At 35.2% G+C, this 14,273-nt stretch overlaps 4 protein-coding genes across 4 annotated transcripts; all 4 read left to right on the top strand.

Moving 5' to 3' along the window:
• Positions 1-527: 527 nt before the first annotated feature.
• LOC148612861 (uncharacterized) lies at positions 528-2,285 on the top strand. Its single transcript, XM_088594704.1, has one exon. It carries the CDS (start codon positions 695-697, stop codon positions 2,063-2,065), a length of 1,371 nt encoding a protein of 456 aa, XP_088450830.1. The 5' UTR covers positions 528-694; the 3' UTR covers positions 2,066-2,285.
• A 1,601-nt stretch (positions 2,286-3,886) lies between these two features.
• LOC148612862 (uncharacterized) lies at positions 3,887-5,641 on the top strand. The gene has a single exon (XM_088594705.1). It carries the CDS (start codon positions 3,928-3,930, stop codon positions 5,557-5,559), a length of 1,632 nt encoding a protein of 543 aa, XP_088450831.1. The 5' UTR covers positions 3,887-3,927; the 3' UTR covers positions 5,560-5,641.
• A 3,323-nt stretch (positions 5,642-8,964) lies between these two features.
• Positions 8,965-10,531, top strand: LOC148612863 (uncharacterized). Its single transcript, XM_088594706.1, has one exon. It carries the CDS (start codon positions 9,074-9,076, stop codon positions 10,316-10,318), a length of 1,245 nt encoding a protein of 414 aa, XP_088450832.1. The 5' UTR covers positions 8,965-9,073; the 3' UTR covers positions 10,319-10,531.
• A 1,813-nt stretch (positions 10,532-12,344) lies between these two features.
• Positions 12,345-13,857, top strand: LOC148612864 (E3 ubiquitin-protein ligase TRIM56-like). Its single transcript, XM_088594708.1, has one exon. The coding sequence runs from the start codon at positions 12,454-12,456 to the stop codon at positions 13,702-13,704; it is 1,251 nt and encodes a 416-aa protein (XP_088450834.1). The 5' UTR covers positions 12,345-12,453; the 3' UTR covers positions 13,705-13,857.
• Positions 13,858-14,273: the final 416 nt, after the last annotated feature.

Consider the following 14,273-nt stretch of genomic DNA (forward strand, 5'->3'; position numbering starts at 1 on the left):
CAAACATATAAACCAACCCCTTTGGGTTTAGACATGTGTTGGTTTACCAAGATTTTAAATACATTTTAATCTTGATAGAGCAACCCCTTTGGGTTTAGACATGTGTTGGTTTACCAAGATTTTAAATACATTTTAATCTTGATAGAGAGACTATAAAAAGCAGACGTTCGTTCCGTCTCCTACTAACCGCTGCAGACAGGAATGAAAAACTCATACTGGTCATGTGATCAGTAACTGCCTCTGAACAAAAAATAAAACTTAATTCGGTGGGTTTTTGATATGCATGAATCACCTTTTGTCTGATTTTTAAAAATACTGCTATTTAAGTATAATGTAATCTTCAAGTATTAAGAAAAACAGATCATTTTATCAAAGATCTAAATTAACCTTTCATTTTTTGAGACATTTTGACATGAAATGTAATACCATTTCTTTAATCACAACTTAAACAAAGTAACAATAACATAAAACTATTAATATATGATCGACAGTTTGATAATATATAGAAAACAAATGAACCAGAGACTATCTTTGTTTGACATGAGATATGAACTTAAGCTCGCGGTGCGTAACATACTTTCGAAAAATGAAAGTTTGAGACTTAAATTTCAGTACTCATACGTATCTTTAAAAGGGGACATTTTCTTTTTTAACTAATAATTACAATATTGGAGAAGAACAGCACAAAAAAGCTATGTCGTCGGTGAGAAAGACTGAGAAAGTCAAGCAAAGCGAAAAGACGCCACGGACAACTTCATTAAACCGAAATAAGGAAACGAAGTCAGGTAAAGCGGCGGGAGATTCAGCGAAACCCACGAAGAAGGAAGACAAAAAGGTAAAAAATGACGACGACGGTTTGAATCCCGCAGAAGTAAACGATTTAGTTATTTGTGAGTTGTGTAAGCAGGACATGTGCTCACCAAAGCACCTCCCGTGTCTTCATACATTCTGCGAGACTTGCATCACCAAACGAATCGAACAGGAGAGACAACAATCAACTAATATGCATGTTGTTTGTCCAAGTTGCGAGTACCAAATTTCGGTTCCGAGAGCTTCCGATGATACGAAATCATTCGCTGAAGGATTACCTGTTAGTTCGTTAGTTTCGTACTTACTGAGCAAGAAGGATCTGGCCAGGAAAAAGTGTAAACAGTGTAAAAATCATGGAAGAGAAACTGCAGCAGATAACTGGTGCGCTTACTGTGCACAGACACTTTGTGACGAACATTTACAGTACCATAAAGCGCTAACAAGCAGCCGCCATCCAATCTTTGACGTAGATGAAATTCTGAAAAATCCCGACATCGGTTACACACCAAAGAAATGCCGATTTCACGAAAAGGAAGATATGAAGTTGTTTTGTAATGATCACTGGCATGTTTGCTGTAACATTTGTTCAAAACGACTTCATGGAATGTGTAATACTTGTTTCATTGAGTATGACACTTCGACGATCAAAACACATTCCGAAATTACAAACCTAAAACGTAAACTTGAATCACTTTCCAGCCACACGGAGAAGATGAGACAAGACATATTAACCAATATTGAGAATTTAAACAAGCAGGTTGAAACCGAGAAGGAAAACATCAAAGAATTCCGGGTACAAATCAATAAACACCTAGATAAATTAGAAGAGCAATTACAGAAGGAATTGGAAAGCATGCACACCGAAAAGCTGAAGGAACTGGAAAGGGAGGCTAAAATTGTCGACATGAAGCATAAAACTTCCACTATGTACAAAACTATGCTTTCTGTTTCGCTAAAAGAGAACCCAAATATACAGTCACTTTCAACTCTTGCTGACATCCGTCAAAACACACATAGGCTTGAAGATGAATTGAGACTCGATAAGTATAAACTGCAGAAGATCGGTTTACAAGTCAGTCTCAGCCATGAGATTTTCAAAAACATCTTCAAAATTGGTGTAGTTACACCCAAATACGCAAGACTTCGAAACGCGACTTCTCCGTCAAGACAACCGAGCACGATGTCTAAATTGTCATCACCGCGCCACGCGTCTAATGTCAAATTCAACACATCACAACGAATTTCGCAAATATGAACTTTAGCATGCTGGGCCATTACGAGCATCCGCACACCGGTGTACTGGTTTCGACTGTAACTGCGTTAACCAGAAAAAAGATCTCTTTGACAAGTTGTAATGTTATATAAAAACGATTTATAATAATTTGAAATGTACCTATATTGTTGTAAAAATGTAAACTTAAAATAATAATAATAGTAATAATGGTAATAAATACAAGTTAATTAATTGCATTAAATATTATTTCTTCGACTGTTTAAAACACTTCATATGAATACAAGGAAATAAGGAGCTTTCAATGGATAAAAAATTAAGCTAGGAAAGGGAAACTAAGCTAACTGAACAGAACAACCATCAGACCCAATCAAAAAAAGGGAAAGGTATGCAAGAATGCAAGAAAACGAATTGACGGGAGTCAAGATGACAAGTATACAACTTCAATTCTAGGTTTTCTATTACTACAATTATATTACGACAATTATCCTACAAGCAAGAAAGGGAAATTCTAGATTAAAATGAGACGATTACTAATCTCACATGCAACGCAATACTTTCAGTGATTGATTTTAGTACGACGGACGCGGACTCAAAGGTCTACGCCCCCTAAATATGGGGAAAATAAATACTCCCACCTGATTATTGAAATAAAAATACTAGAACATACTATGAATTTTAAGATAAGAGTTCGTTTGGCAGCTATATATATATGTACTGTGATATTATGTAATGGGGTGCTTGATGAAATTTTTTTTTTCAATTTCTGGAAATCATTTTTATCAACAAATAGTACATGTCAGCAAATTTGTATAATTTCGAAGTGTCAAATTATGATTAGAATATAATAATTTAGTATTATGGTATAATAATACATGTACACGTCTTGCTAAGATCATGCATTATAAGTGTTTGTTTAAACTCTATGTCGTCAATACCATATCACATACCCTATATCACACCTCTAGAGTTATATCACATACCCTATATCACACCTGTAGAGTTATATCACATACCCTATATCACACCCCTTCACAGACCATATTTGAAGTATCATATGTTTAAATATCTGATATAATGAACATGACATGTCATAAACTGTACCACATGTGGAAACAACCCTCGACCTTTATCATCCGGTGGGCCAGTGGCCTTTAGGGTGATACAGGAGTCGGGTTGATATTGCATGTGATACAGAATTTGACATTTAATATTCAGTATATATTAATGCAGATATCTTAAGAGAATACATCACGTACTAATATAAAGTTTCTCTATTATTTTGTACTTGAACGTCTGTAGTAAACACAGAGAAAAATCTGTCTTGATTCCAACACTTGATGCTTCGCGTTGGGAATCTAAGGTTGAAATATAGTACAAAGACAAAAGAAAAAATTAAAATCAGATTACAATTAATGACTTGAAGACTTACAAAGAATGTTTAATTGGCGGTTAGAGAGAAATATCAATGAACCGCTTCATAGTATTGTGTTCTGCTGTGTATTCAAAATCTTTAAAATATTCCAACTATAACGAACTGATCTTAGATTAAATAATTGACATAAAAGTAAAACAACTAAAATATAATGATTGTTTTTCATTACGCTTGACTACGAAATCACCATAGTAACTTTTGAGAGGTCCTACGTTATTTCTGATGATAATGAAAATAACAAAGAATTGTTGTTTCGCCGTTATCTATGTACATGTAGGTGAAACAGATACAAGAATACTTGATTTGAAAATTATATAATCGGGGGAAAATGTTGCAATTATGTTGTTCAAATGTTGAATAAAAATGAAATATACACCCCATATAGAACCCCTTTTCGAAAATGAAATAAACATTTCCGTCTAGATTCTAGTTGAAAACAAAATTGAAAAAAATGGCTTCTGGTGAGGATTTCATCCAACAACCAGAGACAGCAACACACCACGTAGGTTCAACACATGATCAATTAGACAACTTCAGTGAACAAGTTCAAAGCAGACAATTGGATTTAAAAGATACTATTGAATCAAATTTAAACAGTAAAGAAAACTCCGCGAAAACAACCTCAAACATCCCAGAACCAATCAATAATGAAACGGCCGATGTTGAGGACAGAAAAAACGAAAATATTGAACCAACTGTACAAGAAAATGATACGAATCATGTGGAAATCAACGGACCAGAGGGGAACAAAGACGATACACAGACGACAGATGACGACCGGATGACAACTCCTATCACAAGGGAGACAACTGATGTATCATTGGATCTTGATCTTGTTGGTCCGATTCATGACGAAAAGGAAGCACAAACTTTGATTGTTAAGTGTCAATTGTGTTCAGAAAATATGAAAATGCCGAAGATTTTGCAATGTTTACATTCATTTTGTGAGTCATGTTTAGAGGGTTATGTTAAAAAGCTTGTCGATCGAGCTAAAACGACGACCATAACATGTCCCCTATGTCATGCAGTGGTTCTTATTTCCCGCAGTAGAATTAATGTTCGTGAATATATAGAATCTCTGCCGACTAGTACACTAATTTCGACAATATTGGGTAAAAAAGCAGCACGGACAAGATTGTGTAGCGTTTGTAAAAGTGACACCAGTAGGGCAGTTTGTTGGTGTGGGTACTGCGCTCTTGCATTTTGTGATGAACACGTACTATATCACAAACAGCTAACGTCAAATAAAAATCGTCATCCGACAATAAACCTTGATGATATTAACTCAAACAAAACAACCGCCTTGTTTCCCTATCAGAAATGCCAGTTTCACAAAAAGGAAGACTTGCATTTATTTTGTAAGGAGGAATGGAGCCCATGCTGCCATATATGCCGTAAGATGTTACATAGAAATTGCGATGTACAAAAAGGCAGTGTAGTCCCACTTTCTGTAGCTGCAGGAAAGATTAAGGACAGTAAAAATGCTAAGCAGTTAAAGAAACGACTGGAGGGGTTACGAGATGAAGCTGAGAATGTATCTGAGGACCGAATAAAAAATCTTGATGAACTTGAACTACAACTCCGTCTAGGTAGGGAAAGCATATCAACCATTCGAAACATGATAAATGAGCATCTTGATCAGCTCGAGGATGAACTTCACGACGAACTCACAGAAATTTACGAAAGAACGCGAATCGATTTAGAAGAAGAGAGGGACAGAGCTGAGATTAAGCTTAGAACAATAGTCTATTACCAAAATATCCTAGAAAATATTCATATCCATTCCCCTGAAATGCAAGCCATAAGTGAGATGTCACATTTGAAAGACCAAGCAAAAAGTATGGAAGTGGAGCTGCTTAATTTTAAGAGAAAAGCCAGAACATTCGAGATTTCCATAACAACATATGCTGAGTATTTCAAGCAAATAGCCAAAATAGGAGCGTTGCAAAGAAGAGAACTAGCCGCATACAAAGCAGTTCCCGTTGCCCAGGCAACAAGGGGAACATCAAAGGCAGAGTCAACGTTTTCTAGAACTAAGACAAATCTTTACAAAGGTCATTCGAATTCTAAATCAACTTTGTAGTATTATTGTTAATGTTTGTAGACGTACTTTTATTATATGCAAATTTCAAAATTTATATATTCAGATAAAGATATTTTCACTACATTCTTAGCTACATGTAGGCTCCTGCGAATGAACCTAGATAACAAAAATTCCCCGAAAACAGGATGGGTGTAATGACAACAATTGCATTCCGCTATTATTCAGTCATACAGCCTTTACGATTGTCGTATTGACAAATCACTGAAATTTGTATGCTATACTAACGGAAGTTAAGGGTCATATAGGTTATTAATAATTGCATCCATCTTATATTGTAATAGGTGTTATACCACTATTTCGGGAACCAGACTCCTTGACATACACATGTACAAGAAAGTAGTACTGTAAGACACAAATCAGTCCCCCTCTTTTAGTGTTTTTCCTGTCTTAATCAGTAAGACTGAATAATTTTGTATTGGCTTAAAGCTGGTTATATCAGATTCAATTTGAGCATTGATTTAATAATATGTACATGAAAAATAAAAAAAAAATTGGGGGCCTGAATTAGAGGCCCTATAATTTTGACAAATTACTCTCTGGAAGTGACGTTTTCAGTCCCTTCCTTCTTTCACTTTCTCTTGGAAGGCACACAAGATAATTGAGTTCATTTTTTCTTCAAATAAGCGCGTACAAAATATAAATCAACGTTCTCATGTACTGAATCAATATATAGCGATTGTTATCATTTTTACGCCTCAAATTGCAAAATATAGGGATTAGATCAAAGGAAAGAATCAGGATTGACTTCAAACATATCTTTACACAAGCGTGTTATTGTGAATTGTTAGCATAATAGAACTTTTTGATTTAAATTCATCGTTTTGATTACGAATGACTTTCATTTTTTCTTTAAAATACCACACACAAGAATCAAGTGACGTCGAAGCATTGTGCCAGTTTGCGTGATATTTAGGTTCGTTGTCGGTTTACTTGGAACACTTTGATGGATGTACACAAAACCCTCCGACATCATACATAATTGAACTACAAACTACCAGTTGGCCTTTTAAAGTTTCTAAATTTCCAAGTCGAAATTCAGGTTAGCGAATTCATGTTAAAACTGTCATGTTAAACAATTTGTATTCAATCTACCTGTTCTAAGTTTCGTCTAATTCGGCGTTTTTTTTTTATTTGTTTTGTTTTTGCTTTTGGTTTTCATTTAGAGGGATATGGGATAAAAATGTCTTTTTCAGCATAACGTTGTGAAGAAAATAAAGGCTCCATTTTAATAAATGCTGTTGTTCTGAAATGTTCGAAACAGTGACGTATACATCATGATGACTTCGGGGGTTTGGACACTTTCTTTTGTAAGTTTGTATAGAAGATAGAACCTCTTTCTTAATCGGAATCACTGTCCCCCTTTTTTGTAAATATTTGTATCCTTCCCAGAATGTGAAGACAGCTCATTCAAGTAGTACTAAGTAACCCTCTTTGTATTTTTTCTCTCTAGGATTGATGACTATTTATATTCTCGTGTGGTTTTCTTTCCTAGCTAAACATCAAATGGCTTATTATGCACCGAACAACTTAAAAATATCGATGTAAACGCATACTGGTAGTTTATTCGGGTAAATGCATAGGGATGAACAACAGGTTATAATCAGAGGTAAAAGGTTAATTATTTTCAATTGAATTTTTTATTCCAACCAAATTAATAAGCATATATATAGTTCAGAGTAAAAGTTGTTTATTGGCGCAAATAAAATAGAATTAAACTAAATATTTTAGAAATATCTTTAAAGTGGGCTTTAATGTTTGCATTTGAACCTTGACGGGTTATGCCAGTGGAACTACGGCGATGTAAGAGATAGTTGCAGGTGCTAACATGCTTTACAAATATACTAGGCTCTGGCGACTGCTATATCAATTCCGATCTTCGGTCTAAATTGATAAAAAAAATATAAAGCCTGAAATTTAGTATAGATAGTAATGGGACCGGAAAAATAGTGGTATGACACTGATAATCAAACCTTGTTCTGACGTAATATCGCCGTAATAACGCAAGGTCTTTTATGTTAATAAATATGTTATTTCATATTGGCCCTGTTATAGGTTTGAGGTCTGTCATATTGGTCGAGGCGGTCGTATTGATCCCGAGGCATCGCTGAGGTCCAACACGGCTGTCGAGGCCAATATGATTGTCCGAAAGGTATAACAGGGCCAATATGAAATTATATATTTATTGACAATTTTATTAACCAATTCAACTAGATGATATGTAGAACAGTTGTTTTCGTGTTTTACCAAGAACATGTAGGTTTATTTGTATTAATCAGTCTTAAATATCCTTTTTATATAAAATGGAAGATTTTTGTGTGTTTCTGCAGCTTTTAGTCCTGGTGTTCATGAAATCCAATTCTAACTCAAAATGGCGGTGTCAAACGACTGGAAGTTATGATGCCGTATTGACCCTGGTTTGATCCGTATTGGCCCTCTTATTTTCAAATTGGCCCTGAATAGATGCCCGGTTTGAATTCATATCAAAGGGTCAGTTGTTGACATATTTTAACGTATTTTGGATAGTTGGTTAATATGAAACGATAAAGTCTCTTCGTATTAGTACATGCATACGTAAGATTGTCTGTCATATCTCAACTCTTCTTTCTATGTGTCTGTAATGATGGATTCACAGCATAAATCATTTTTACATGTACACAATGTGCTATTTTTGTACCATAGTCATAAAGAAACAAATTACTTTTTATATTCTGACTTTTGCAATATACCGCTAATCTGTTATACTGATTAGATCTTTAAACTTTTTCAACTTTCTTTATACAACTAATTTTGACTTCATGTTTAGAACTTCATATTTTTATAATCGAATTAAGTATACTGACAAATAGAAGAAGTGATTCCTAAATGTCCCTTTCGGAACTGCGATAGGGAATTACATGTACATGTAGCAGACTAAGTATATAATTATAATAAGCAGGAGTAACAAAACTTTTATCCTCGTTTTTATTTTTATTTTTAGAAGAATACGCTTGAATCGCAAGATTCATTTGTACATCTATTTACAATGTTTATATGTAGCTGCGAAATTTACACAAGTTCAGACTAACACTGTGCATTGTAATACAAGACTGGCTACGACCTCGCATGACCAAAATTCTTGTTGCTATGCAGGTTTGGAAAAGATCATATTTTTTTAAAAACTGCTTACCAAATGTATCACAATACTAATATCGTATACAAATGAGCAATGTATTAAGTATCAATTGACAATTAAATATTTTAAACCCATCAACTGCCATTAAAAGAAATCTTAGACGATTGACCTAGCCTAATTGAAGTTTTAACAAAGCATTTTAAAACAGCTACCGTTAATCAAAACCAACCAAATGAAGATACTATTTAAGCTTATGAATAGCCCTTGAATGAGTCTTAACTACAGGATAGAAATACCATTATTTAGCTAAGATGTTATCGTCCAACGATAGATTAATACCAAAAATGACAGCATGCGACGTTTCTAGGGGTTACCGCTAAAATGGCGTCCAAGAAGCCGAAAGATGAACCGAAAAAAGAAGAAAAAACTGAACCGCTTGAGGAAGAAAAAGTAAGTCCTGAAGAAAAAGAGCCGTTTAAAGTTGACATATTACTATGTTTACTCTGCGAGAAGCAAATCCACACTCCAAAGAGTTTAACATGCTTACATTCGTTTTGTGAACCGTGTTTGACAAACTATGTAGATGGAATAATTGAGGACTCAAAAGTGAAGGGAAAAATCGAAATTTCTTGTCCAGAATGCAAGCTCCTTGTGTTTCAAACCCTTGGAAGATTAAATGCAAAGTCATATTCCGAAAATTTACCAACAGGTACAATTTGTTCTACTCTTCTCTGTGAGCCTTCGATCGTACAAAAATCCTGCCATTTCAATGATGGCTGCCAGAGAGAAGCAGTTAACTGGTGTGGATATTGTGCGAAAGCGCTCTGCAAGGAACACACAGAGCTCCATAAACAGCTGACAACCATGAAAATATACCACCCAACTAGACAATTATCAGAGGCCCAAAACTTAGTATACCCTTATCAGAAATGCGTTCACCATCCTAAAGAGGATATGGCTTTTTTTTGCCCACGTGATTGGTCAACCACATGCAACATTTGTGGCAAAGTACAACACAGAACATGCTATTTCCTTAACAGAGGCGTATTGCCTATACCTGAGATAGCTTCTGAAATCAAAGGAAGTCATACAACCAGAGAGTTAGAGCCTAAACTTGACGCTCTCGAGGGCGAAGCCCAAGAACTTTCAAAAGATCGCCAACATCAACTCGATCGTCTAGAGGCACAGTTACAAACAGGAAAAGACAATATATATGCGTTTAGGAAAGTGATGGATGAGTATTTGGACCAGTTAGAATCAGAATTAAATGGTGAACTTGACTCTAAGTATGAATACGCTAAAACTGAATTAGAACAAGAGAAACTAGTTATAGACACCAGATTACGAACTGTCAAACACTATAAAATCATGCTAGATGCCATTCAGTCAAAATCTACCAATGTCCAAGCTGTGACAGAACTTTCGAAACTACGTGAACAAACTGAAGCTGTTAATAATGATATTCAACAAAGAAAACAAAACTTAAAACGTACGAGTTTATCGGTACAACCAATTACCAACCTTAATAGAATTTTACCAAGAATGGGCTCCGTTAACGTTAAGGAATTTGGTCGCCAACTTGGCCAGTGGAAGTTGCGAAAGTCAAAAACAACATTGCTAAACTAAATAATATTCTTAATATATAAATTTGCTTCATTAGCAATACGCTATACATGTACTGCCAAATTTTGACTGCCAAAATAATGCAGTATTATATCTTGATACCGGTAAGAAAACTCAGCTCTGGAAACAAAAGGCTGTGAAGTTATGTAACAAATATTTATTGATGTGCTTGGAGTGTTTGGTTATTTTGTTGAATAAAGCTATTTTTGTTTCTGATCTACTTTTAAATGAGCGCATAACTTATTCTGTGGCGGATTAAAATATGGAAAGGATTGGATGGTTATAAGAAAACAAGTACTATCTTTAAAAAAAGATAGCCAACGCAGTAAAATTTTGTTCTTTTTACTAACAAGTTTCTACATTTCATTCAAGAAAATAACACATGACACGCAATTTTAATTTTCGATACAGTTCTTTTTAACGCCACCAAGTTATCAGTATTTAGCCAATCGGGAAACAGAATTACGATCAGGTGACTTGCGTTTCCAAAGGAGAGCGTCCTTAAGGTCAAAGGGTAAAAAGCGAAACCATACCGACTGCGTCGAAAAAAAAAGCGATCCCAGGTTATAATTATTTACTACTTTTTGTCCAGGTTTTACGTGAAATTTAAATTCCAAAAAGAGGCGTTCCAATATCCGAAATCCCCTGGTTCCGCCACTGACTTGGGTTTTGGAAAACGGGTTCTTTGATAAGCTTTCATATTAGTCTTACATCATTTAAGCGACATTGATAAAGGTAGCTATGATGCATATGAATGTACTAAAAGGTATGTAGTGTGTTTTGAAACAATCATAAGACTGTGGACCAAACAACTTAAATATACATGGCTAGGTTGAATGTACAGCATCATCAAATATACAAATTATACAATGCCGGTCAAGAGGATTGTGTGTGTAACGAAGGGGTAATACAAGATTATAAGAGTCCTACATACTGACGCTGAGGCCCTATATTTTTCGCTCTGATCTTTCTGTCTTGTCAACAATTTTCTTGGGCGCAAAATCTCTTAAGCTAACCACCAGGGTGCATTGAACTTTGTACTTATACATCTTTGTTACTCCAAAAACAAAAAACAAAAACAAAAACAAAAACAAAACAAAAAACAAACAAAAGAAGAAACACCTAGATACAAATACGTAGTACTTGGTAAGATTCCTCATACTTTAAAAAAAAAAACGATTCAAAATCAAAAGTGATTTAAGAGATTTTAACAGTAAATAATTATGTTTAACAATGGGTCAAATGACATCTCATATTGGGCGGGGCCCTTTCTTACTCATTCCGTTCAAAGAGTGAATCCTTTGTTTCTCATTACGTCAAAATAATATCTGTGTGTTTCCTTCCGTTTCATTTTTATTTAAATCGTAGTTTCTATTTTCAGGATTGTATCGTGGTTTGTCATTAGTAAATCATTATCAAAAGACCTTAGTATTATACTTCAAATACGTCATTTCAGAATTGATCTCGACTTCTTAATAATCAATCACACCGGAAGTTGGCATAGGTTAAATTATAAGTAGGTACCCCTTTACCAAGTAAAAGGAAGTTAACATAAACTTAGTGTCCCTATGACACTTGCCAGCCAGGATCATTGCATTGACATAAATTTTAATTACTTAGTTATAACATCATTAATAATCGAGCTGCACATGGGTACTAAGTAAAATAATAACAAGTACCCATCTTTGTTGGGAATTGTTTCAAGGTACTAGTAAGTAAACTAATGGAACTACCGATCAAAAAATCACACACACGCATACTTAGTAGTACACTGCTGGTAGCCATTTTTTTCGGAGTGAGGAAAACTAAATTTATATTCGATTATATAGTGTCTAATTTTAAGCCTATTGGAAGAGAAAAATTACGTTGATGATTAGAGTCTTGGCTATCACAATAAGACGTTGGTTTCATTCTTTTCTTTTCTAAACCTACACCCGAACAAAATGATATGTAAAATTATCGATTACAAACTTTAATCCGGAACGTTACTTCTTTTCACTGTTATTATTTTATACAAAAGTTAACTACACCTTAAGACACACAGCATAGCACAGCTTGCATTTAATATTTCATACTTCTAACGGTATTGTTTCACTTTGGTTTGTTCATTTAATGTCAATCAGACCTTATTGAGAAAGATGTCGAGTAAAATATTCACAACAAAGAAAGGACCGAATTACAAAGAGAGGTCCGAATCCTCTGCTTCTATTGCAAGTCATAATTCTTATCATGTTTCTGACGGAACTGCAAGTTTGACGTGCTGTTCTATCTGCAAAAAGGATATGTGTAGACCGAAACATTTACCATGCATTCATTCCTTTTGCGAGGCATGTATTGAACAATACGTCCAAACTCTGAAGGAAAGTAAGTCTACCACGCATGTATCCTGTCCTGTGTGCGAAATGCCATCCACTTCGTTGACAAACATTTCGGCAAAAGAATTCGCAGAGAATCTTCCATCAAGTACGTTAGTTTCTACTGTTATGAGCAGAAAATGCGCATCATCGCCTTCATGCAGTCGCTGCAAACCACGTGGTAAGGATGTTAAAGCCTCTGCGTGGTGCGGATACTGTGCCCAAGCACTGTGTGAAGATCATGCCGATTACCATAAAGATTTAACAACGACAAGATTGCAACACCCCGTTGTTAAACTTAAGGACATGCTAAATCCAGGAAGTTTCGAATTCGTAAGAAAATGCAAGTATCATCCAAATGAAGAAATGACTCGTTTCTGTAAAGAAGAGTGGACGCCATGTTGCACAATATGCGCCAAAGTCATGCACAAAGGGTGCAACGTTGTTCATTTACACCAAGTTGCAAACAATATAAAAATGGATCCGAGCACTATAAGGTTGCGCAAGGCGGTTGACTCGCTTGAATCGGAAACTGAAAAGTTACAGCAGGGGCGAAAACAAAATATTATCAGGTTAAATGAACAGCTTAAATCTGAGAGGGAAAAGCTTCGAAACTTCCGGGAAAAAATAAACAATCATTTCGATGAACTAGAAGACAACCTTGCAACAGAACTAGATACAATCCATGCTCAGAGAATATCTGACCTCGAAAAAGAATCAAGAGCGTTTAATATAAAGAACAAAACATTAAATTATTATAAAAAGCTTCTGGACAGCATTCACGAAAATTCTGGAAACACACAGGCAGTACAGGAGCTAGCATCTATTCGTGCACAAATAAAACAAATGGAAGATGAAGTCAAAGTAGTGTCGTCAAAACTCAAATGGACCGAAATGAGCATCGAATATCCGTATGATCTTATAAAATCGACCACTAGACTTGGTTCAGTGCAGCAGAAGGTGTCACATGTCGATCGTGTGGGCACTCCTAGATCGTCATCTCGATCAACGTCAAGACAAACTGTTTTTAAATAACAAAGATTCACGATCAGCACTCGTTAACTAAGAGGTGTAACTCAGAATTTAAACAACAAAAAGTGACTTACATACAATACATCGGTCTAGGTCTACGAGTTGGCATCTCATATGTATTTTAAATATTTTTTCATTAAAAACGTAAAGAATAAACACTAAGTGATCATAATTTATCCTATTCTCAGCGCCTCTTTAACCACTTGGATTGATCTTGAGCAGTTTCTTACACATGTTCATTTTATCATCCATTTCATGTTCTTTGTCTGAATATAGCTGAAATATTGCTGCTCGGACGTTAAACCCCAACAAACAAACAAACAAACATATTTTTCGAGTTTTTCCCCATTTCATGGAGAATTCTATTCTATTTTTAGCAAGGTCTTGATTCAATACATTTCTTCACGGATGCAATGGCAACATCAAAAGTATAGGAACCTTTCAAGCCAATATAACAATAGCATAAATGTGATGAATTTATCTGACAAAACTCAAAGACGGGAAAGGAGTCATGGGCATCGCCACTATACGTCACCTAAGTTACATGATGTCTCAATAGATGGTCTCCTTCC

The sequence above is a fragment of the Perna viridis genome, chromosome 7 (assembly GCF_037379345.1).
Source record: "Perna viridis isolate PV_CMFRI_1.1 ecotype Kerala chromosome 7, ASM3737934v1, whole genome shotgun sequence".
NCBI classification, from domain to species: domain Eukaryota; kingdom Metazoa; phylum Mollusca; class Bivalvia; order Mytilida; family Mytilidae; genus Perna; species Perna viridis.